Genomic DNA, 25804 nt, shown 5'->3' on the forward strand with positions numbered 1-25804 from the left:
GTTTAAATATGCATGCAATAAAGTGATCGAAGAAGTTACATTTGTTTGGAATAAAGCAAGAATACCGACAACTCGAAAAGATAATGCTATAAATAAGTTTAAAAAACTTTATAATCAATGGCTAAATCTTTTCAAACATAAAAATAGAAAAACTGAACTTCACCGACAACATGAATGTGGGTTTCATGTAATAAAAATGACTAATCTTTTCGATATCGCTGATGCTTAAAAAAAAATTAATATTGATGAAGATAGACAGTTTTTACTGGCACAACGGATGCCAGGGAGAAGAGGTTTTATGTCTACAGTGGACGTTTTTACCACGCAAAGAGAGAATCGTAAAGATAAACAAAAAAAAAAAAACAACTCTATAAAAAAAAAATTACTAATCAAAATTTGAGTAATTTTTAAGATTTTACATCATTAAGTATAGAAGAAAACCATTCTAGAGACAATACTAATTCTAACGATAATTTTATTGTCAATAAAAAAAATAAAAATGTTCAAAAAGTAAAAAGAAATTAAAACCTTTGATCACATCAGAATAATCAGCTGTGCTAGATAAAACTAAGGTCAGTGATCGGCAAGCCATCTTTATCATTGGAGCTACACTAAAAAGTCTTGGAGAGAATATTGATACGTTTGCATGTATTCGAAGCACGATAAAACTACATTGTACGAAATTAAGGCAAGAAATGGCTAATTTTATTAAAGAATCATTTACAATAAACAGCAAACTAGCAGTTCACTGGGATGGAAAACTGATGTTGGACCTCACTCGTGTATAATATGTGAACCGTCTCCCAGTATTGGTGTCAGGTGGAGATGAAATTAAATTACTGAGTATTAAAAAATTATCCTCTTCAACAGGAGAAATGCAGACACAAACCGTTTTCGATTGTTTGAGTGAAAAAGAATGGAATTTATACAAAAATATCGTTGCAATGTGTTTTGATATAACATCTTCGAATACTGATAAAAAAAATAAGTCATATGTACTATTAGAACGTTAACTTGGAAAAAACTTATTTTGACTTGCATGCAGACATCATATTTTTGAATTAGTCATTGGAGCAGCAATTCAAGCAGTGTTACCTTCAGCGACAACAGGACCTGATAACCGAATGTTTGTACGATTTCGATTTTCTCGGTCTAAAATTGATCATTCTGCATACATTATAGCAAACTCGGCTATTATTCTAAGGATTACAGAGAACAAGCGACATGAACTAGTTAATTTTTGCTAATAAATGCTTAAAATCAAACAAGTAAGAGATGATTATCGTGAGCTGCTCGAATTATCAGTTATATTTCTTGGTGAAGAACCCACCAGAGGAATTAAGTTTATGACTCTAGGCGCTACTAGTCATTCACGTTGGATGTCAAAAGTAATTTTCTGTTTAAAAATATTTATGTTTAGTGGACAATTTCATCTAAGTACCTTCTTTGGTACTTAAATGAAAAAATGGGCCTCGAGGAGATATGTGTTTTCATTGTAACCATCTATTAAAAAAATTCGTTCACTGCAACTTTGGCGTCATGTGCTCCAAATAACAACTTGCAACTGATAAAGGCCTTAATAAATTATGATAATCGACAAATTTCAAAAGCCACTGTAAAAGAAATGATGGATCATTTATTATATTTGTCAAATGAGTTAGTTGGTCTTTGTCTGTTCGATGAAAATGTCCCAGTTGAAACAAAATGTAAGATAATTTACGCCATAAATAATAGTGACCCACCACTCACTGACAACTTAAATAACTTTTGATCCAGTTAATATTTTTAGTTGATTTTTTTTTTAAATAATAGTTATACGTTAGGTCTATAGCTATATCTCAATAATTAATTTTTTTACATTTTATTAAAAATATTAATTATTTTTTAATTTTAAATAAAATGTAAAAAAAAAATCTAAGATAGCTATTTTGTAGAGTAGAATTTAAGAAAAATTTTAGTAAAAAAATATCTTATTAATATTCAGTAGTAAATATTCTGTAGCGTTTTGAAGTTTGTGAAAATTTGAATTTTCATGTACTATTTTACGGTATTAAACATTGAAATACGTATTGAGAAAAGGACAGAAGAAAACGCTATCTTTTCATGATTACTGTGTATACATATGATGATAGTGTGTATACATTACAAACTTGGCATTAATACCATGATAAGAAATTAGATAAGGCAATTATTACTTATCACTCTCATTCAAAAGTATATTGAAAAGATAGCGTTTTCTTCTGTCCTTTTCTCAATACGTATTTCAATGTTTAATACCGTAAAATAGTACATGAAAATTCAAATTTTCACAAACTTCAAAACGCTACAGAATATTTACTACTGAATATTAATAAGATATTTTTTTACTAAAATTTTTCTTAAATTCTACTCTACAAAATAGCTATCTTAGATTTTTTTTTTACATTTTATTTAAAATTAAAAAATAATAAATATTTTTAATAAAATGTAAAAAAATTAATTATTGAGATATAGCTATAGACTTAACGTATAACTATTATTTAAAAAAAAAATCAACTAAAAATATTAACTGGATCAAAAGTTATTTAAGTTGTCAGTGAGTGGTGGGCCTCCCTGTATATAACAATTTATTTTATACTATTTTTGTAATTTATTTTTGTATATATTATAATCAGTCACCCCAGTATACATAAATGTTGTTATAACTGTTTGATGTATCGAATTAATCAATATTTTTTTTTTACACTGTATAACTTATAACAGAGTACAACAGAATTTTAACCAATGACGAAAATCAAAAACAGTATTTATTACAAATTGTCAAGTATTATAAAAATAAGTATCCCGACAGGAAAAAATCAACTTTATTATGATGTAAAGAATTTTGAAACTGAAAAAAACAATTAGCATAATTTATACATTTGTAACATCAGCAATTTTTTTTCAACTGTGTATTTTTAATATTTTTGTGGGTGGAGGGGGTGCTTAGCCCACACCACGGTTTTGTGCTAAATTTATTAATAATTAAACAATAAACGATTTTTGTATAAAAGATTTATTCGTATCTCTAAATGTTTGTCAAATATAATGTAGTATTCGTAAATATTCCAATTTGGGCAAATCGATAAAATATAGTATAATTATGAATTTTGCTCGAAAACTAATGAGTTAAAAAAAAAATGTGTAAGAATAAAACTTATAGTCCATAATATTGTCAACAATTTATATACTATAATTTTTTTTCTATGATCGCTCATTTACTTTTGGCATAAAAACTAACTATTCCATTGTGTTTTAAAACACTAGAAAACTACCCCTATTGTCCAATTTTTAAACCCGAGTAGGCACGGGTTAAACTCGTCTGATTGAAGTGAAATTTTTTTTGGTTCGTTTTTACATGTATATAAACAAATTTGGGGGATGAGACCAAGGAATTTCTAAAAGAAATTTTTCATAATCTATAACTAAGGACCAATATTTATGTATTTATGTATTTATATATATATATATGGGCCGGTCGGCCGCCAAGTGGTGTAAGTCAAACATTTTGAAAATTGGACTTACACCATTTTTCAATTCTATAGTGAAATGGTGTGAGTCCTATTTCAATACAATCATAATAAGAAGCATATATTGTTATTTCAGTTAATGAAATGGCCGAGCGCTTTAGCGACCAAGTGGTGTAACTCTTCCCGTCGCGACGGTCGGTAGGTAGGTAATTTAAGAAACACTACATAGATGCCCCAGAGCATTATCTTTATCTTCATTAATAATTTTATCGATTAGAAATTCCATTGTATTCAGCGACCGGCGACCGATTGCTATAATAATTATATTATTTCTATCTATTTTTGTTTTCGACACTGATAGTGAATTTGTCGATCATTTTTCGTGTTACGTTTCCGTTGTGCGGTTCATTATTAACACGTGATTTCTCGATCATTTTCTTTATTCAGTTTTTGCTAAAAAAAAATATGGAGGAGAATATTGATGTTTTTGTTCCACGAAAAAAGAAGCGACAGAATAATGGAGGTGACAAACGTCAGATTGCAAAAAAGTTACGAAATAGTGGAGATTCTTATAAAAATCGTTCTGGTAATCTCATAGAGCCAAAAAATTTTCAAAATTTAGACTGCTTCTGTCGCAAAAAATGTATTCAAAAAGTTACTGAACTGAACAGGAAGTTATTATTTGAGGCGTTCTGGGAAATAGGCGATTTTGGCCGTCAAAATGCTTACCTTTGTGGACTAGTTCATGGTGTACCTGTTCAAAAACACCGTCCTCGTGAAGGAGTTCGTCCTCCTCACACTATAGTGAATAAATTTTACTTGGATGTGAATTCAACTACTGTTGAAACTTGTAAAAAATTTTTTCTGAACACATTCTCTGTGAGCGACGGGAGGATGACTCGTGCTTTGAAAAAATACCGAGAAGGTAAACCGCCTGGAGAAGATTTGAGAGGGCGCAAGCCGAATCCCAATAAGATGCTACCTGATAAAGAAAATTTCGTTGTTCAACACATTAATAGTTTCCCTTATTGTGAATCACACTACACCCGTAGTACAAATACAAACAGGAAGTACTTGAGTCCCCTTTTGACTATACGCAAAATGTATAATTTGTACACCGAAAAATGTCTAGAAGATGGCAGAGAATGCGTGAAAGAAAGTTATTACCGGCACATTTTCAATACAAAATTTAACCTACACTTTAAGCAACCCAGAAAGGATACGTGCAAAAGTTGTGACATATACAAAATTCAGATAATGGACCCAACACTATCAGGTAATAAAAATGTTGTAAAATATTATTTTTAGTAATATTTAATAATATATTATATGATATATAATAAATAAATCAAAATCAAAATTCTCAGATGAAGTAAAGTTAAAGATGGAAGCTACCCAAGAGCTTCATCTCCGAAAAGCAGAAAGAGCACGGGAATGTATGAAACTGGATTCTCAAAGCACTGATGCTGAAACGTACGTAATGACGATGGATCTTCAGAAGGCTCTTCCATTCCCCATATTAACAGTAAGTGATGCTTATTATAAACGAAACTTATACGTTTATAACTTTGGTATACACGACATGAAAAAAAAAAATGCGGATATTTTTACTGTTGGGATGAAACAATCGCATCTAGAGGCTCAGTTGAAGTTGCCTCTTCATTGCTCGTTCACTTTAAGCAAGCAGTGATGTGTTGTAATCCAGTTATAAAATACATTGTTATTTATTCTGATTGTTGCACAGGGCAGAATCGGAACTTAAATATAGCTCTCACACTTCTTCGCTTTGTCTCAGAAGATAACAGCATCGAAACAATCGAACAAAAATTTTTAGTTTCTGGACATTCCTACTTGCCTAATGATGGTGATTTTGGGTGTGTCGAAACTGTGAGTAAAAACAGAACTATTTATGGATCCAAGGATTGGTATAACATAATGAAAGATGCTCGAAGAACAAACAAGTTTGTGATTCATGAAATGCAAATTTCTGACTTTGTAGCAGTAACAGGACTTCAAGATTATGTAACAAAAAGAAAGAAAAACGTTGCTGGGATTGAAGTAAACTGGTTGAAAATGCGTCACATAAAGTATGACAAACGTCACAGAATGTCTANCGTCTAATGGTGAAGTATTAGGGTTTTTCTTTCATAATTATCGTATTGAAAAACAGATATAATGTAGTATTCGTAAATATTCCAATTTCGGCAAATCGATAAAATATAGTATAATTTTAAATTTTGCTCGAAAACTTATGAGTTTAAAAGAAATTTGTAACTATGAGAGCAGTGGCGATATCAGAGTTTTGTATTGGGGGAGAAAAATATAAAATTAGTAAAAATTAAAAATGTATAATTATATTTATAATTACTTCAAATGCTGAAATGTTGAGCTAAAGTAAATGTTCCAGAGTTTTGGAATGTCTATAACGTCATTTTTTATCATTAACAATAATCATTTCTTAAAATAAACAATTAAAATTATATTTTGTAATTTAATCATGAAAATAAGATTAATATAAGTAATAAACAAACAATATTTATTCGCAAATTGCCCACACTAAAAGAAAAAATAAAGCCGGCATTGCAAAATATGTTTTTGGTTGTTATTAATTGTAAATGGCTTTTAAATTTTTTATACAACGTCCACTTAATAATTCCGTATTTTGGGGGGTATTGTGTGCGAGTTCACTGGGCAGCAGTTTTTAATGAAGACACTGAAATATGATACTATATAAATTATAGAGTTGAAGATTTTATTTTTGAATAAATAAATAGAGAAAATTATATTATGAGCGAAAAACAGAACATTGGGGTTTACATAATTGAGTACGCCGAGTGGCACAATTCCTTAATGCAGCCTGATTGTGCTTTATAAACTATCATAATTAAAGCATATCAGTATATAAAGTTATAACTGACAATAATCGTGGGTATCTATGTATAGTGATGTCATAAAAAGTAGAAATATTATACATAGAATATATTTTATAATCGCTAATTCAATGTTTATATATTTGTTTAGATGTCAATATCATTAATCATAACCTAAGTAAGTACTTGACTAAAGAACTTTAAATTATATATAAAATAATTATAATTCTAATTCCTATAGAAAAATTAAGAATTTTATGAAATACAAATAAACATTATAACATACCATTTAAGATTGATTTATTTAAGAATGTGTTGCGATTGTAAACTGTATTTACTTATAATGAAAAAGTAGTAACCCGAGTCAATTATGCTTTAAATCAATACAACAAATTTTTACTATAATCTCCTAGTACGACATTTGTTCGGTGACTGGTTTTTCTCTGTGAAGTAAAATTCTACCTTATTCTTATCAACAATAGTAATAAAAATCTAAGCTATACCGTATCGGTACGCCGGCCTTGGAGAATTGTCCTCAAGACTTATTGATAATTTAGTAGTTAACAGTATTTAAAAAAAAAAAAAATACGTACTTAAATATAAAAATAAATAATCAAACAACGCGTTAATAAAATATTTTATCGTATAGAATACAAATATCTAACAAACAATAATTATTACACAAATCAATAAATACATATATTTTTTACAAAATCGACAAAATTAATTTTCTTCTATTGGCAATGTACTCAACTAACCTCTCATCGAAAAGAACCATTCGTGGTTTAAACGTTAGCTATCCGAATGACGCTATCTTCTGTTACTAATTTTACGACACAACCAAGCCATAGCGCGTCATTTCAAAGACGGAAGATTCACATTTTTGAGAAGCACATTGGTGCCTAATTTTATCTTAGGTACTTTCTCAGAAGCCCATTTTGTTCTTTTCTACAATTGAGCTAAATATTTCCGACACCAGTGCTTCCATATACTTTTGAAATATTGAGAAACACGCTTTCAACGTGTTAAACAGTTATTAGATATGTTCGTTTGATCCGGTTCAGATAGGCAGTTAGAGAATGATTAATGAGGAAATGAACAGGAGTGATTTAAAACAAGTCGCTTGGATGAAAGGATATAAATATTAATGGGCGACTATTGAAGCGTTCTTCTGCTTTACAGTAAATAGCTATTTACAAAATAAATATGCAACACTCTATGCAATAGATATTTCATCGATTTTACTCCTGTCTCCTACAGGCCACCAAAGTGAGTCAAGCGCGCTAGAATAAAATTTCACTCCACACTGTTTTCAGACAACATGTTATTAGTTTTCTTTTGATACTCTTCCGTTTGATATAATACTCTTTAAGTTGGCGATTTGACCTCATAAAACTTGATGCGTTATCTAATGGAGCGATAAAGTCTTGTATTTCACCAACGAGGTGCGCTATAAAGTTTTTCTACTAACGCTATAGCGACGATATCCAACGCAATACTACCTTTGAATATGACCAGTAAAAATTGTATTTTAGTGTGTGCGTAGGTTAAGTACTCACATGTATATTATTCCTGTACCTTAATTTAGATATGGGATACGGTATGTTTTACATATCAACCACTTACAACTTCAATTATCATAATTGTAGTTATATACCACAAGGTGTTATAATGATTTATATTTAAAACATGTTAATTGAAATTAAATTATTAATTAATTTAAAATTAAATTCCATCAATAGTCCGGTAATCATATCTGATAGGTGTGAAACTTCGCCTAGTTGGTGGCGACCACTGTACCATAGTTAGTCGTTAAGCAAACGGCAAACCACGTTTTGTTGTAGGCCGACAAATGTCCACTTGTTATATTACTAAGATTATAACCGATTTAAAAAAAATACTTTTGAATTTATATCCACTGGATAATACTAAAAATATTTTATTGTTACTTATTTGTTATTTAGATATTAATATGACTTCAGATTATATTAATAAGAAGGGGAAATGGATATACGAAACATAAAATTTGAAATTTAAATCTTTATATAACTACAATTTAGAGGCTAATATTTCCTACATAAAACTTTAAAATACACTTTTTAAAAATATGTCTCAGTTTTTACATAAAAATTTGATGAATAGTGTTGTGAACGTAATATTTGGTGATAATAAGCGGGTTAGTTAACGTTCTTTCCTGTTGTCTCTAATCATGCAGGAGAAAGAAGTAGAGAGTGGACTGTATAAAATAAGTGAAATGTATTTAATGAATATATAACAATTGATCATAACAATTGACCTGTTTCTTTACTTACTGAGCATTCTAATTAAATTTGAATTAAAGCCCTATTTAAACGTTATCAGGATTTTCGAAATTGTTTTATTGAATAGCAGTATACCTTTTCCATGTCATTATACTATAGATTAGATACCATTATTTAAAAATGTGTCCTTAAAAATATTTTTGTGCAACAATTCATATAACTTAACTTTTCGATTTGTACACAAAAATCATATTTCATTTCTTGACTTTAAAATCCGTACAAAGAAAGTGAGTTCTGAGGGCTATATTTATTTCAACGTTAAGTTCATTATATAAACTTTAAATAAAGGTCTATTTAAAGATGACATAATTTCTGAAACTTTTACAAAATCTATGAATGAAAAAATATTATAAGTATGCAGAAATATTCATATAAAAATACTTTTTGGGTAGGTTTATTATGGGATATTCTTTAAATTAAGCATGTAAAATTTTGTAAATGTAAAATTAATCATGAAATGTGATTTTTTTTAGTTGGTGAAATGCTCCAGAATTTTGATTGTAAATAATAATTTATTGAACTTATATGCATTGGATAATACTAAAAATATTTTATTGTAACTTATTTGTTATTTAGATATCGTTAGGAATTCAGATTATTATAGTAAGTAGTAAAAAAATAAATACATACATTTTTTTATTTAAAAATTAATATTACTTCAAGTTAATGGCTATTTTTTCCTTAATAAAACTTAAAAATAAACCGTAGCACAGAAGGTTCGTGGCACAGTGTGGAAGTGTCATAGTTGGGACAAGTTTAGATGATATCCGACAGTGATTAAAAACACTATCATAAGAATAGCTTTGGTGCATATCTGTAGATAGATTTCCATAGTAAATTACTCAATAGAGTAACATATGATAAACTACTTAATATCGTTCATCCCAAATGATCCCTTTAATGACTTCCAAAAATACAAAATTAATTTTCATAAGAACTTATTTGAGTTTTTTTATATAATAATACCATTGTATAATGAACACAATCAATTAATCTAAAATTGAAGATAAAATTGCCTATTTTACTTAAGTAAAAACGGTAGCATAGTGTGGACGTGGCATAGTTGGGACAAGTATAGATGATATCTAGCAGTCATTAAAATCACTATCGTAAGAATCGCTTCGATGCAAATCTGTAGATAGTGTTTAATTTAAAGAATTGGTGGATTGTTCCAAAATCAAAATTAACTCCTATATCTTTCATTACTTCTAATTAGTATTTATTTTGTTTTTTCTGTCCACTTGAAAAGCTACAATAACAAATTTGGGTTCTCAGTCTGCGATGCTCTTTTCACGGTCCAGGCTTGTCATTTACTATTTGGTAGGCCAGGAATTTCATATAGATTCCAAAGCAGAAAGAATGTTAAAGTTTTCACGTCGTATTTCTTCAACTAGTCGTGGTTTAATGATTGGTGTTTTAGTATTACTCTTGGTTTTGTAAAATCGAAGACCCATCACGTATATGTAGACGTATGGTAACAGCCCCAGCACTAAACTTAATTGCTTTACTGTCTTGATCTGTTATTTTCACAGTTATAGAGTATAATTGATTGGATATTAATGGATAGTATACTATATTTTTAGGATTTTCAATAATACGGTAACCAGCTGGCACTCCTTGATTAAACTCGTGAACTGTATGAATCAGAATTCCGTTGCCAAATGCACCATAAGCAGCGTTACAATTTATTTTTATAAAAATTAAATTGTTTATGTTAGCAATTTATTCCGATATATGTATTTTATTTGTGTCGGGTATCTCTCGATGGAAGCCTAAAATACCACTAATACTATTTTCAACGCTTAAATCTATCTGTCAACTACACTTAAATTCAGATTTTAAAGTGTTTTTAATAGCCTTCAACATAAATGAGACTTTATACGACTGAAGACGTTCTTCTAGATATTTACTAATGTCTTCAAGTTCATAAGTCCCTTCAGGCACTTTAATTTCCATGTTATTTTCAAGAAGCACGTTATATGTTTTTATCAGAGTGAATGTTTTGTTTAACTTGTCTATATTTCGTATTGAATTACATCCGTAAAATCCCAACAACGCAACCTCTGGTGCTCCAGTAAATTCTATTGGTGGAAAAAACTTGATGTGACTTCCGATATTGTTCCATGCAGCGTAACAGTCAGCGATATGAGTATTGCGATTTAAAAAATTTTAAACACAGCTGGCCGCAAATGTTTGTGTTATATTTTCGTTTCTAATTATTTTTGATTATAATTGTATTTCACGCGCAATCTGGTGAAATATTTTCAAGTTCTAGTGGAGGTGGTAAATTTCCGAAAAATTCGAAATACGGCAAGTCCTTGCTTTTCTTGAAATACGCTACCCAATGCGTTTCTTTTCCGTGGTCAATATCCAAATTAACAACTGCAATCTCGTATATTTTGGGTTTAACAGGCAACTTATCTCTTAAAAAGACCACGAAAATCACTGATTCCGAATGACTCAGCATATTTTATAATATCTAAGTCGCTGAGTGCACGTTGCTTAGGTAGTGTCGATGTTAGTTTTTTTTATGTTTCAAATAGAATCCTCTACCCTTCTTCTTCATAGCATATGGATATAGTATAATGCATTAACAATTTTCACTGGTTTATTCGAATTAGCGCTTTTTTCTGACTTCATGTGCAGCTCTTACAATACTCGATACTCCACCAGCCAACGATCCTAAAGCTGAAAGTCCAGAAAAAATGGGATTGAGTGGTAGCACACCACCAAATTTAAGTACTCTGATAGTGCGAGGTGTTTTAAATTTTTGTTTCCCTTTACAGCAATACGAGCGTCTACTAATGTTAAGTTTGCCGCTCTATTAATATCTTTTAAATTACGCATAGCTTTACGTCCAACTCGTAATACACTACCAAAGCCCATTTCAATTTTTCTTTTAGCTTTCATGGTATTTGTTACAGCATACGCAACAACTTTTTCTCCAAATGAACTATCGTTTGCTTTTACGCAGGCCCATGCGCGTATTTCCCACTTGTAATCAGCCAAATGACGTTCCGATAAATCATCTAATCTTGCATACGCAATATCATGTTCACGACACGTTCCATCGTGTTTATTTATTCCAGGATCAAACGTTAAGTTTTGTGCTTGGTCCGTAATACTGATACCCCGGAACATGCAAATCAATGGGCAATCGATTAATTATTGAAATAACAATACCACGCCCTACACTTCGCTTTGTCACATGTCTCGTTCGCATCATTTTAAATTTATAACTGTAAAGGTTTTTTAGTTTTTCATCATTTATATTTAATCGCTTGACGAATTATAACGTGCGCTAATGTTTTTTGAGAAACAGAAACATTCTCTATCAGTCGATAATATCGCGGATCTACATATCCCATCGAGTCTAAACATGGACCACTGTTACCCAACATAATAAGATGCATAATATGTGGACCATCAAATTGTGGTACGTTTAAACGAAAACCCTGGATCAGCATAAATATAAATTATTAGTTGATATTATGGATAATGTGGTAAAATTATCTATGTTCACCAGCAGTCAAGACGTACCTCCTCCCGAAAAATTAGAAGCAAACTCTGTGTTTGTATCTGATGATGTAATTTGCGAACAACAAAATCATATGACACATTTATTTTGCCGATGGCAACAGAATGTCGGTGATAGTTTTTACCTAACACAGACGTATTCTAGAATTCCTAAACAACTGATAAGAGATAACACTTATATGATTATACTGTACAAACAAGATAAAACACGTTTATGAAGATCATTGTTCCAGTGATATGAGTTTTAATGAATTCAAAGTTTTATTACTATATTCATAGATGATGACCTCAACAATTTTCGATATCGATGGCTTGATGGGCTTGATGTGTTCATAAAAATGACGCGAGTATAAATAGACGACTCATACTGATATACGTTTAGTTAATATCAAGATGTTGAATGAAATCATACGCTTTAAACAAAACATAAAAAATAGAATACAGTTAATTCATAGAAATTTTGAGAAATTTTGTACGTTCACATTGTCACCGCTGGTGATACCTCTTCAAGAAATAGCTAATCAAAAATGTGTCGAAGCAGAAGAAAAGCAAAAGCATAGAAAGTCATTATTTAGTGACTTGGAAAAAGCCCGTTTTAGAATAAAAACTGATCCAATTATATCCTTAAAATCAGAAGGAACTTATATGATACAGAGATCTAGCGAACCCTCTACATCGCAGGAAGAAGTTGAAATAAAGTGGTTGTTAGAATTTGACCCGGTTTACGGTTTAAAGTATGTGAATAATAATTCTTCTATCATGGGCAATACTACGATTAAAATAACCGATGATTTTTCAACTATTTAAGCTGGCACCACGACCACAAATTTGTGGAATTTATCAACTTAGATTTAAAAGAAAACCTGCAGTTGGTTCATTCAATAAAATTGATTTATAGGATTATAAAAATTTACAACTTTACACTGATGCCCATTTAGGTCGAGATGGGAAATTGAAAAGTAATGTAGGCTATAAATATAAATATATCATTAGCTCCTTGTTTCCTTCGAAACAGCCAGTGGTGTGTTAACCTAAAACATTTTAAACAAAATACCTAAGGAATACGTATATTGGAACGATCCTAATGACCTTATAGTTCGATTAGAACTTTTTGACGCTACAATAAGGGTTGGAAATACAGGTGTAGGAAACGAAATACTGCCAATAGAAGAAGACTTACGAAAACTAGGTGTAATATCATGATTTAAGTAACAGAGAAAGTAGCAAATTAGTTACATAGGCCAGCTAGAAAAATATTTTCTAGAAGAAGAGTTGTATCGTACGGCAAAGAAGACTTATGGCAAGCAGATTTAGTAGATATGAAAAAATACTCTACAATAATTATAAATTTTACATTTATTTTAACGATTGTCGAAGTTTATACAAAATATGCATGGGCAAGCCTTTAAAAAATAAATCTAGTTCAGAAGTTATGTCGGCTTTTGAGAAAATCTTGTTTAATAGATCTCCAAAAAACTTACTAACAGATTGAGGTTTAGAATTTTCGAACAAACAATTTCAGTTGCTCATGAAGAACAAAAATATAAATCATTAGACAACCCACTCTACAATAAAAGCGTCTGTTGTGGAACAACTTGATAGAACACTAAAAGAAAAAATGTTGAAAAAATTTACTACTATAAGATCATACACTTGGATAAACATTATTGCGGATTTAATAACAAATTACAATAATACAAAACATGGCGCTATAGGAAAAACTCCTAGTATAGCATTACGCAATCCTGGAAATGTAAACGGCTACCCAATTTAAAATACAATAAAAAGTTTAATATTAGACATAATGTTCATCTGAGTGGACATAAAGCAGTATTTTCAAAAGGATATACACAAAATTGGACAACGGAAGTTTTTACAATTGCAAAAATTCGTGATACAAAACCCGTCGTTTATGAGTTGACTGATGAAAAAAACAGACCTATAAATGGTTGTTTCTATGAGTTAGACTCAATTTCCAGAAGTCTATTTAGTGCAAAAGATCATTAAGAAAAATAAAGACAGATGTTTTGTCAAGTTTGTTGGTATGGATAATTCACATAATATATGGGTAGATTCGATCAATAATAAAGTATATAATTTTTATAAAGTACCCATCATTTTTTTTGATATTTATTTTAATAAAAAATTTAGTTAAAATAATTAAACAATTACACATACAACACGAGGTGTTTTTATTTAATAATTAAAAATATATGTATATTTACAATTTTTTATATTATGTTATATTTTAAAACTATATACCATTACATATGTATTACAAACATTTATTTATAACTATTTAACAAAAAAAAAAAATCTGAAAACTATTTATTCTAGAGCACATATTTTTACAAATTATGTTTTCAATATTTAATTTTAACAATATTTTTTTCCAACGAGAATAACTTAAATACTACTATATTTGTATTAACCTTCCTGTGATGGTGGTATAGCATAATGTTTAACTCGATGTATGGTTTTAGCCAAGCACTTTGTTGAAACTCTAAAACGTGGTGTACCTGAGGTACAAATATTTATATAAGTATCATCGATTATAGTTTATAGGTTTATTAGACATACTTTATCGATTGCAGTCTATGTTCGATTGCCTGTTTCAAGTTGACTAAGTGTATGACGTACCGTTGTTTGAATTTCAAAGTGGCCAGGAGTTTGGTCTCTTTGGTACATCGTTACAAGGCAAGAATGGAAAATTGTTGTGCTCGTCATGAAGCTCTTGTGGATACGATACGTCCACTTCATATATACGCCTCGTCCTACTAGTATCCGAAAACAATTGGAGGTTGGATAGAGGGTCTGCTCCTTCATACTATCGGAAGCCAACCCAAACATTCGACTCATTCAACTGACTATAAAAAGCGTCGCGGGGTGATAGTACCGTTTCGTCAAATTATCCCAATTATCAAGGAACTCGTAAGGTTATACACCCTTACGTGTCTTCCGGGTGGAACACCTTGGTCTTCTCCCGGAATTAAATGAAATTGGGCGTCATTAGATTACCGGCCAAGGTGGACAGGGAGAAGGCCATGAACCGAAAGGTGTTGACGAACCGTATGGAAAAGTTATGTCACGTATTTTGTGACCAAAATATAATTCCTCGGAATTCGATATGACCGAAATCCTTTGGTCGTCGTACCCCAATTCAGTGACGAGAAAATGCGCGTCATAACCTGAAAGATTGTGCAAGAAGCACGGCACAAAGTTGACCGTCTTCAATTTCAGGTTTCATGCATTGCACAACGTCTGTCTGAATCGGCCCGATAGATGACGCTGGTCTATGATTTTGGGGTTGGAATCCTTGAATGCCGTGCGGTATAAGTCACATACCGCTTTCTCCCCATTTCTGTGCACACCATGGACAGCACATTTGGATGGGAACGTTGGTTCTACGCAACAATTTAGAAATGTTGCGCGTCACTTCAGTTACAGCCATCACAAATGCCTTAGTGACCTCTTCGTGGTCTTCGGACTCACGGTATATCACCGGTGATTGTGGTATACCGTAGAGTTCGAGGAGCTCGGAGGGCACAACGTCCGATGTTTTCACCATAAACCCGTAGATCATGGGACGGTAGGTGTGTACAGTCCTAGTACGATCGTCTGTTTTCTCCAGCAAGGCCTCAAAATCAGCGTAGATGACGTATGGTAACCGTTGCGACTATACCCACGCATCAAATTCGACCTTACTGCCCTCTGCCGGCATAACAAGTAAAATAGGCTTGTCCTTACGTATATCGACTTGTGTTGATTCAACGCATGTTGATCTCAAAGAATATGCTTCTTAGGCACATCATGAAAGCTGGTGAATCAACGTTTACAAGTGTACATGCGGTCATGATGTTGAGTTTTTTGGCTGCGCGCGAGCCTCCAAAAATGTATACGTAATGTGATTTTTCAGAGTCACCAATATACAACAGGTCAATATGATTTTGTTGCTCTTTGTCGGCGATTCTTAGCGGATACAACAACCACTTCATCTTAACGTAGTCTCGTTCCAAGCCATACACGTTGACAGGCACTTTAGGGTTTCGTCGCTCAAATATTTTAAATTGGGACACAGGTGTGGGAAACATCAACCCCGTAATATCATACCTGTGTTTCTTGTTAAAATATTTTCGATCAACGCGATATTTGTGGTATCTCTTGACGTGAATCGCCAAAATGGACCACTTGACTCAAGACTGATTGATATTCTGTAAGTTGATGATTGTTTTTCTATGATTAATTTCTTGCGGAATCGGAATATATGATGAGCTTGCGAGGGGCGTAAATTTGTATACACTGAGCATAAGGCCGTCGATATGCGATAAAGTAATGCCGCTACCCCTCACTTAGTACGTGTCTTCCTTGGCAAGCATAACCTCAAAATCTTTACCATCCGTATCCGATAGCAATGCCCTAGCCCTTGTCTTGAAGGCACTGTTCTCGGGCGTTGCTTCCGATTGCTGTATATGTTATGAGGCCTCCAATTTGAGATTATACTTGATTGGACGGTTACCTACGATTTCAGAGAGTCTGACGTCCAGGTCGGGTTTCACGGTGCGCAAAAAATATCGATAGCTTGCGAAATTTTCCATGCCCTTTCGCTAAAATCAAACTCAACGTGTTCTATACGTACGTTCAAGGATTAAGGCGTACCTACCCTAGAAAATCATTTTATTTTTCCGCATAATAATCCATTTATTACATACAATCTATAGGCGTACGGCAAGTTCTGTTAGTTTACGTCGGGTGTTATCCTCACACTACCCATTAAGTTAATTTATGTTTTCATTACCCCCTCACTCTTTAGGACTTGTTGAAGGAAGACTAACCCTCCCTCCATAGTTAGTTTACGTTAGGTTTCGTCGTTCCCCCTTCCATTGCATTAGGATAGTTTACGTAGGATTTAATACCTCCGAACACACTCCTTCGATACAACACGAATGATTAGCAAGTGTGTGAGGTGGAGGACAGCTCTCTCTAATTTACCCTACTAATGTTATTTCTCATTATTCATTGTGGAATTTTTTTCCAACTCAAAAAAAAATTAAGAAATAAATGCAAAAAAAGTTATTTCGTCCAACGGCATTCGAACTTCGTACCCCGAGCTTATACGACTGTAAAATATACAATGCAGGTTCTGTGCAAAAATAATAGATAAAAATAACTGTTTAATCTAGTTCAAAAATTTATTCATTATGATAGTTTTAAGAAAAAAGTGAGAAAAAGTAAAAAAAATACTGATTTATAAAATTGAGAGTTGAGAAAAAGTGGCAATAGACACAAAGATAATACATCAAAGTAATATAATATCTTTTCAACTTCACAAGGGAGCTAAAAATATTTCCAAATTATCAAATAAATGTAATAGAACTTTTTAAGGCATACAATGTAAAAAATGAATCTTCCTTGAAAAAATTTTTTGCAACAATTCAAATAACCTAACTTTACGATCTGTATGCAAAAATTGTATTTTATTCCTTAACTTAGATGATCGCAAAATGAAAGGAAAAAAATTAGTTCAATGCGCAATTTATTATATAAACTTTAATAAAGGCTCTATTTAACCATTTCTGAAACATTTTCAAAACTTCCGAAAGAAAAAATGTTATTAATATGCATAAATATTCCTGCAAAAATTACGTTTAAACATAGAAAATATTATACATATAATGTAAATTTTTATTTTTATTAAGTAACTTGCACTTAGGTGATACAAGTAAATATTAATTTGGTTAACTTATTTATAAGTTAATCCATTTATACATTTATTCAGTGGATATTACTAAAATATTTTATTTTAACTTTTTTGAGATTTGGATCACAATAGGACTTTTCAAGAAACAAGTAAGTACTTAAGAGGCAATATTGGACTCTTTATCTAAGAGAATTTTTTAGGCCTACATAATAATTGTAATGTATCTTTATTGTCAGCTATACAGTCGCCAAGTCTTTTTATTCAGTAGTATTATACCTTTTCCACGTCATTTAACTATACATTAGACACTAATTTGTAATAAATGTCCTCCTTGAAAATATTTTTATTTAAACAATTCATATAACCAAAAAAAAGAACATTAGGTCCTTATTTCAAGAAGTTGCCTAAAAAAATATTGATTGCGCTGGTTCAAGGGGGGCCCATATCTCCCTTAAATGTACCCTTGGTGTACACAAAAATTATTAATATTCTAATTATGATAATTGTGTTAATATTATAGAATAATTACAAAAAATTGAGCAGGTTATTGAACGTGGGACTATTTCAAAAATTTAATTTTGATAAAAATATTGATAACACTGATTTAACGTTGGACAGTATAGATGTCACAGATGAATCCCAATTTAAATGATAAACTCATAGACTCATAAATCGTATATGAGAAAAAAAAGATTATTAATAATGTACTGTTCTGATTATGAAAGTTCAAACTTATATAATTATAAGCGCCTTGAAATTTATACATAACATATAACATTCCTCCATAAAATATATAGTCCTATGTATAAATGCAAAATAGTGTCCTAATAAAAATTAAGGTTATGAATAAACGTATGCACAGAAATGAGTCAATGCGCGTGGACTTAAAAAAAAAAACAAAGCTCGTAAAATGGTTAAAAATGAACGGATTGAATTGACTTTTTTATCATATCTCAGGAATGTCATTGGGCGGGTCTGGTGAAAATTTCAAACGTCAGCGAGCGTTTTTCTCGAAAACGGTCGAAATTTTAAAAGGCGAGTGGCAAAAATTTTCCGACCTCGGCCAATAATTTTCCCGAAGTCTGGTAACCGAGAGTACTTTCGTTGAAAAAAAAAATTTTGAAAATCCGAGCACACTAAGTAATTTTCCCAGAATAGCGTTTTTTTATCTTGTTCTATAATATATTTTTTTTTTTTTTTATTTTTTAAACTTCAACTTCTAAGGTTATTAGCTTGAACAAAATTAAATTATTATGTTACATATATGATTATACATAGTATTTCTTAAACTAGTTTAATACAAATATACAATGGTTGATTAAATTGAGTTGTACATATCGATTAGTTTAAGGAATGAGATTATTTTGATGGTGTTGTCGTGGGTTGGGCTGAGGGCTTCAAAAAGGTTATCAGGCATTTCTAATCTTTTTCTGGTATCTATGTGGTTACGACATTGGACAAGGAGGTGCTTGACTGTGAGAGGTTCTCCGCAGGTTTGGCACATTGCAGGATCTTCTCTGCACATAAGATGACCATGGGACATCTTTGAGTGGCCAATACGTAGTCTGTTGATAACTACTTCGTCTTTGCGATTTGATGTATGAGGTTTGGGCCAGTATTCTGTAGTATTTTTTATTTCCCTTAGTTTATTATTAGGTGTACGCCGCCATTCGGATTCCCATACATTTGTACAAAAGGTGCTTACATTCCTATGAATGTCAATGAATGAGGAGTATGTGCGTATCTCGGTTAGAGGGTTATTTACTGCTTCACGAGTTACTAGGTCGGCTTTTTCATTGCCATCTATTCCACAATGACCTGGTGTCCATATAAACCGTATGTACTTGTTAGCTTTTACAATGATGTTGTTTATTTTAATTGCTAGGATGCTTGAGTGCCAGTTATACTTAAGATTGTTAAGAGCGCTGAGTGAATCTGTACAAATGTTAGTGATTGAAACAGGTAATTGGGTGGCTAGGTAGACTCCTTCCAGGAGTGCACGTATAAATACTGTTATGGTCTGGTAGTATAAACAGTATAAATACTGTTATGGTCTGGTAGTTTGTACGATATAGATTGATGGCCATTTATGATAGCAATCGCGATGCCTAAGTTGGTTTTGGAGGCGTCTGTATAGATTTGTGGGTTTGACGGAGGAGAGTTAATGATTTCACTGAATAAATTTTTATAGATAATGCTTGACGTTTCTTTTTTACTATAATTAGCTAAACTGGTGTCCACGAGAAAGGATGGCTCCCTCCAAGGAGGTACCACACTATATTCTCGTTTGATAATTTAATTTGGATTTATATTGTTAAGCGACATTTCATTCAGCATCGTTAAACCCAATGGTTTTTTTAGATTTGAATTGGAGCCAAATATATTTGCAAAACGATTTTGAGTCACGAATGGTAATGTAGAGTTTTCTGGGGAGGAAAGGATGCGAGCAATATAATTTAGAGCTAATTTGGTTCTGCGAATATGAAGGGGAGGTTCTCCAGAAATGGATAAAATACTTGGGATGGGGCTGCTTCTAAATGCTCCGGTTGCAACTCTTAGACCACTGTTATGAATTATGTCAATTGTTTTTTGGAGGTTAGGGTTTGAATTGGTATAGCAAATTGATCCATAGTCTAATTTAGATCTAACAAGAGATCTATATAGGTTGATTAAGACAGAACTTTCTGCTCCCCATTCAACATGGCTCAACGTTTTCAGGATATTGATACTTTTGGTTGCGCTTGTTTTGGTCTTAATTATATGAGGTTTCCATGTAAGTTTGTTATCAAAAATCAACCCTAGAATTTTTATGTTGTTCACGAACGGTAAAGGTGTGTTTCCCAAAAATAACTTTGGTTTTGAGATTTGTTTTTTTTTGGTAAACATGATGCATTTGGTTTTTTCTGGTGAGAAAATAAAACCTGAGTGGAAACACCACTTGGACAGGTCGTTTAGGCAATCTTGAAGACGGCGTGTCATTGATTTAATGTTTTTCCCTTTGAGATAAATATGAGTGTCGTCTGCAAACATAATTGATTTCACAGGATGTGAAATTTCATCAGGTAGGTTGTTGATTGCAGCTTGAAAAAGTATAATGCTCAGGGGGGATCCTTGTGGGACTCCATTCTCGAATACAAATTTTTCTGAGAAGTGGTCATTTATTTTAACTTGGAAAGAACGATCATTCAGAAAACTTGTTATAAATTGTAACATCTGCCCATTGATGTGCCATTTTTTCAGTATATTTAAAACTCTATGCCGCCAAACTGTGTCGTAAGCTTTTTGAAGGTCTAGACTGATGAGTATCATGGTTTGTTTGTTTGCGAAAGATTCGAGTATTTCCGTTTCAATTTTAACATGGCAATCTGTAGTTGAGTGAAATTTCCTAAATCCATGCTGGTTTGAGGATAACAGATTAAATCTTTGTACGTACCAATTAAGCCTATTATAAATTATTTTTTCGAGTGTTTTACTCACGTTACATAAGACAGAGATAGGGCGATATCCTGAAGGTTTGTGTCTGTCTTGCTCTTTTTTTAGGAATGGGGGTAATGGTAGCATTTTTCCATAAAGTTGGGATAGTACCGGACAACCAAACATTATTATACAACTCGAGGAGTAGATTTTTTCCTTTAATGGAGAGGTTCTGGAGAAATAAGAATGATATTTTGTCTGGTCCACAACTATTACTTTTTTTTCCTTCTAGACTAGAGTTTAGTTCTGACATTGTGATAGGATCGTTGAGAATTGAACCTTGATTTGTTGATAATGTGCTGATCGGTGAGATAATTAATTCTTGAGTTTCTTTCAATTTCAAAAAGTCTGGATTCAAACTAGAGTTACTACTGTTGGAGTAAAAAAACTGTCCTATTTGGTTGGTTATTTCTTTAGGTTCTGTATAAACTGTTTGCCCTACCGTTAGTGTTTTTATTTGTGTAAAGGGAATTCCTTTTAATGTTTTAATTTTGTTCCACATTAAGGTTGGGGAAACATGACTATTTAAACTAGATGTAAAATTTTCCCATGACTTTTTCTTTTCATTTTTAATTAGGTATCTGACTTGCGCTTTGTTTTTTTTTGAATTGTATAAAATCTTGAAGATCTAAGGTTCGCTTGTATCTGTTGAAGGCAGTTTTTTTTTTCGTATTGCTTGTTTGATGGTTTTATTCCACCAAGGGACTGGAGGTCTCTTGCCAGAGTAGTTAGTTAACTCAAAAACGTCGGAGGCTGTATTTATAATGAGGTTGGTGAACCGTTTTATCTTGTCTTCTATATTATTAGTATTTGTCCAAGATGTTGATTCAATATTTTTATCAATTTCCGTTTGGTATGAGATCCAATCAACATTTTTTAATTTCCATTTTTTTTTTTCAGTATAATGATTATGGGAGTTTGTGTGATTGAGCGTCATGATGATAGGAAAATGGTCACTACTTGATAATTCTGGTATAACATCCCAATCTATGTAGGGAGTTATTGTAGATGATGAGAATGAAAGGTCGATGGCTGAAAAGTGTCCCGTGCTAGCGCTAACTCTTGTAGCTTGGCCATTGTTAAGTATATTGAGGTCGTTGTTGTTGTAAAGAGTTTGCTCAATTTTAGTTCCTCATAAGTCAAGGTCGGAGCAGCCCCACAAAGGGCTGTGACTGTTGAAGTCTCCTATGAGAATGTAGGGGGTGGGGAGTTGATTAATAATATTTTGAATATCAGACGACTCAAAAGAGTGAGAGTTTGGTAGATATATATTGCAGATTGTTATTGGGTTTTTGATTAAAATATTAACTGCGACCACTTCTAGATTAGTATTAATGGTAATTTCTTCGGAGTGATAATTAGAATTTACATAGATTGCCACCCCACCACTGGCTCTGCCTGCATTTGTTCTATTTTTGTAGTATGTAGTGTAGTTTTTTAGGGAGCCGACCTTGTTGTTGATAAAATTAGTTTCTTGTAGACATATTGAGATTGGACAGTATTTGTTTAATAATAAATTGATTTCATCTAATTTGGAGAAGAATCCATTTGGATTCCATTGGATTATTTTAAGACTGTTATTAATTATCATGATTGGTTTAATATTAGTTTGATGGGTATGTATAGTGGTATATTGGTTGGAATCAAGCTAGTAGGTTACATCCTCATTACTGTCAGCATAGGAAGTCTGACTGAAATTGACGTTTTGGATTTTTTCAAGTGCTTTTAATAATCGGGTTAGACGATTTTTAATACTTTTTATTTTTACGACAGGGTAGATGTTTGTAATGATTTCGATTATATTTTCTGGACTGCTACGATGCTCCGTACATAAACTCACAAGGTCAGTGCAACCTTGCGAATTTTCAAAAAAATCTTTAAACTGGTTTAGAGGTAAGGATAATTGAGGATTTGAGTTAAATAGATCCTTGGTTGGATCTAACCCTTCATCGATATGTGAATAAAAGCTATCGTTTGAACTAGTGCTTGTTCTAACTTTTGGTTTTTTATGTACATTTCCTTTGTGGTTATTTGATGGTTGAGTTTTGCCGTCAGGTACGTTAAGGGGCTTCATTATTGAAGTTGAGTTGGATGAGTGTGAAGATTTTTGAGAAAGTGTTTGAGAAGAGATCGACGGGGCTGGACGTTTAGTTACGATTGGAGACGTTACGTTGATATTTTTGATGGATGACGATTTGAGCTTTTCGACTAGCGAATGTTTTTTAGATTGATCGATTGAGGTTGAATCTACATTATCTTTTGCTTGGTTTGGTATTAAAGGATCGTAATTTTGAGTGGTATAAATATTTAGAGCATTTACAATAGATGGTGATGAAGAAACATTTTTTTCAACATTTGAGACTGGCGGTATGCAATTCGTTGCTTCCATGTCGGTTTCGATTATATCGATAAAATTGATTTGTTCGGGTATATTTTTACATTAGCTAGAAAAGTGTCCGGTCTTATGACATTGGAAACAAGTAACGGTGTCATCGGTTATAAATATTCTAAACGTGGTGTTTTCAACAGTTACTGTGATTGAGCTAGGTAGTTTAGACACACTGTCTTGATTGATGTATAATTGTCTTCTGAAGCTTAATATATGCGAAAATTGTTCAGTTGCAAATCCAGCTTTCATGTGAGAAATTTGAGAAGAAGTTTTAATTCCTATTTCGTGGAGAGCGTTTAATATAAGTTGATTAGGTATAGTAGGATAAACATTGGACAGAATGATTTTTTTGGACCCGTTAATGAGCCTACGAATTGGAATTTCTATTTCATTGACATAAATTGAAGAGTGGGTTTTGAGTAGATTTTCCATGACGGCTTGACTATTGAAAAAAATGCAGAATCTATTATTGGAAATACGTGATACAAATTGTATATTTTTTGCGGGTGTAATTTTACTGATTGCGGTAACATATTCGATTTGTTTGATGTTGTTAATAGAGTTAAATACAATTGCTTGGTTCATTTTCGGTAATGTAATATTAGAGGCTATCTCTGCAAATGTTGTAGTATTATTTATATGTTGGGAAGCACTGTCTGTGATATTCATATCATCAGATATGGTGTTGGGCTTATCGCCCATTGTTAGGTTTGATATTTATTTAATTGGTGTAAATAAGGCAATAATTTTTATCATATTACCTGTAACGCTGAACTTTGAACAGACTAGTGTGTTACTGCTATCGATAGCTATAAATGCGATAATGAAGAAACACACGTGTATCACGGTCAGACGTTGAACACGAACACTTTAATATAGTTATAATTTTAATTAATTCATATAACTTAACTTTCCGATTTGTACACAAAAATCGTATTTCATTTCTTGACTTTAAAGGCAATACAAAGAAAATAAGTTTTGAGGAAAATATTCATTTGAATGTTACGTTTATTACATAAACTTTAAGTATAGCTCTATTTAATGATATCAGAATTTCCGAAACTTTTTCAATATCAAAGAATGAAAAATGTTATTAATATGCAGAAATTTTCATACAAAAATTACTGTATGGGCATTTTTATCGTGAGATATTCAATAAAATTACGTTTAAGCATATTCAATTTTGTAAATATAGAGTTAATCATAAAATGTAATTTTTTTTAGTTAATGAATTGGTCGAAGAATTGAATTGTAAATAATAATTTAATTGATTTATATGCATTGGAGAATACTATAAATATATTATTTTTACTTATTTGTTATTTAGTGATCAATACGACTTCAGATAATACTGGTAAGAGGGTAATATAGTATTAACATACATAAAATTTGTTATTTAGATCTCAATATGATTTTATATTAGAGGCTAATTTTTCTTATGTAAAATTTAAAAATATAGCGTTTGAGAATATCAAATGTTATGAATATAGAAATATAAATATAGAAATAGAATTATAGAATATTCAATTACAACTAATATATGTTAACATATCGCTTGTTCAGTACAGTTTTGTCGTTGTACATAACTGAAAAATCGTCATTTTTGAGTTATTTGCAAATAATAATAACACTGGTATTTTTTCTATACTGATTGAACGACATTGTGAATATAAAAATTTATTTGTAGTATAATAACTAAGTGTAATATTTTAGGTTTAACTTGTTATCATTGCTATTTCAAAGACAGTACAAGATTTTACATTGATCTATATAAAATATTATATTTATGTTATAATAGTTATTGTTTCAAGTTATTAATAAGATATTATATTACTTAGGAACATCCATTATGCCATTTGAAGTAACTAACGATTGTGAGTAAAATAGCACATATTTATATTCTATGACATGTTTATATTAGTTAAATATTTTTAGTCAGGTTTATCATAAGATATTCATTAAAATTACGTTTATACATTTAAAAGTTTGAACATATATGTTCGGACATATATTTATGTCCGAACATA

At 31.6% G+C, this 25804-nt stretch overlaps 1 protein-coding gene across 12 annotated transcripts in view; it reads left to right on the forward strand.

Annotated features, from left to right (window-relative positions):
* The window catches only part of LOC126908779 (uncharacterized), a 39938-nt gene that overhangs the window by 8553 nt on the left and 5581 nt on the right, over positions 1 to 25804 (forward strand). For all 12 annotated transcript variants that reach the window (XM_050691051.1, XM_050691055.1, XM_050691052.1 and 9 more), the window contains 7 exons: positions 6510 to 6536; positions 9153 to 9179; positions 9256 to 9282; positions 18031 to 18063; positions 25002 to 25028; positions 25105 to 25131; positions 25616 to 25651. In XM_050691051.1, coding sequence (XP_050547008.1) covers positions 6510 to 6536; positions 9153 to 9179; positions 9256 to 9282; positions 18031 to 18063; positions 25002 to 25028; positions 25105 to 25131; positions 25616 to 25651 — 204 coding nt within the window. The remainder of the gene's footprint in view (positions 1 to 6509; positions 6537 to 9152; positions 9180 to 9255; positions 9283 to 18030; positions 18064 to 25001; positions 25029 to 25104; positions 25132 to 25615; positions 25652 to 25804) is intronic.

The sequence above is a fragment of the Daktulosphaira vitifoliae genome, unplaced genomic scaffold (genome assembly GCF_025091365.1).
Source record: "Daktulosphaira vitifoliae isolate Bord-2020 unplaced genomic scaffold, ASM2509136v1 Scaffold_7, whole genome shotgun sequence".
Taxonomy (NCBI): domain Eukaryota; kingdom Metazoa; phylum Arthropoda; class Insecta; order Hemiptera; family Phylloxeridae; genus Daktulosphaira; species Daktulosphaira vitifoliae.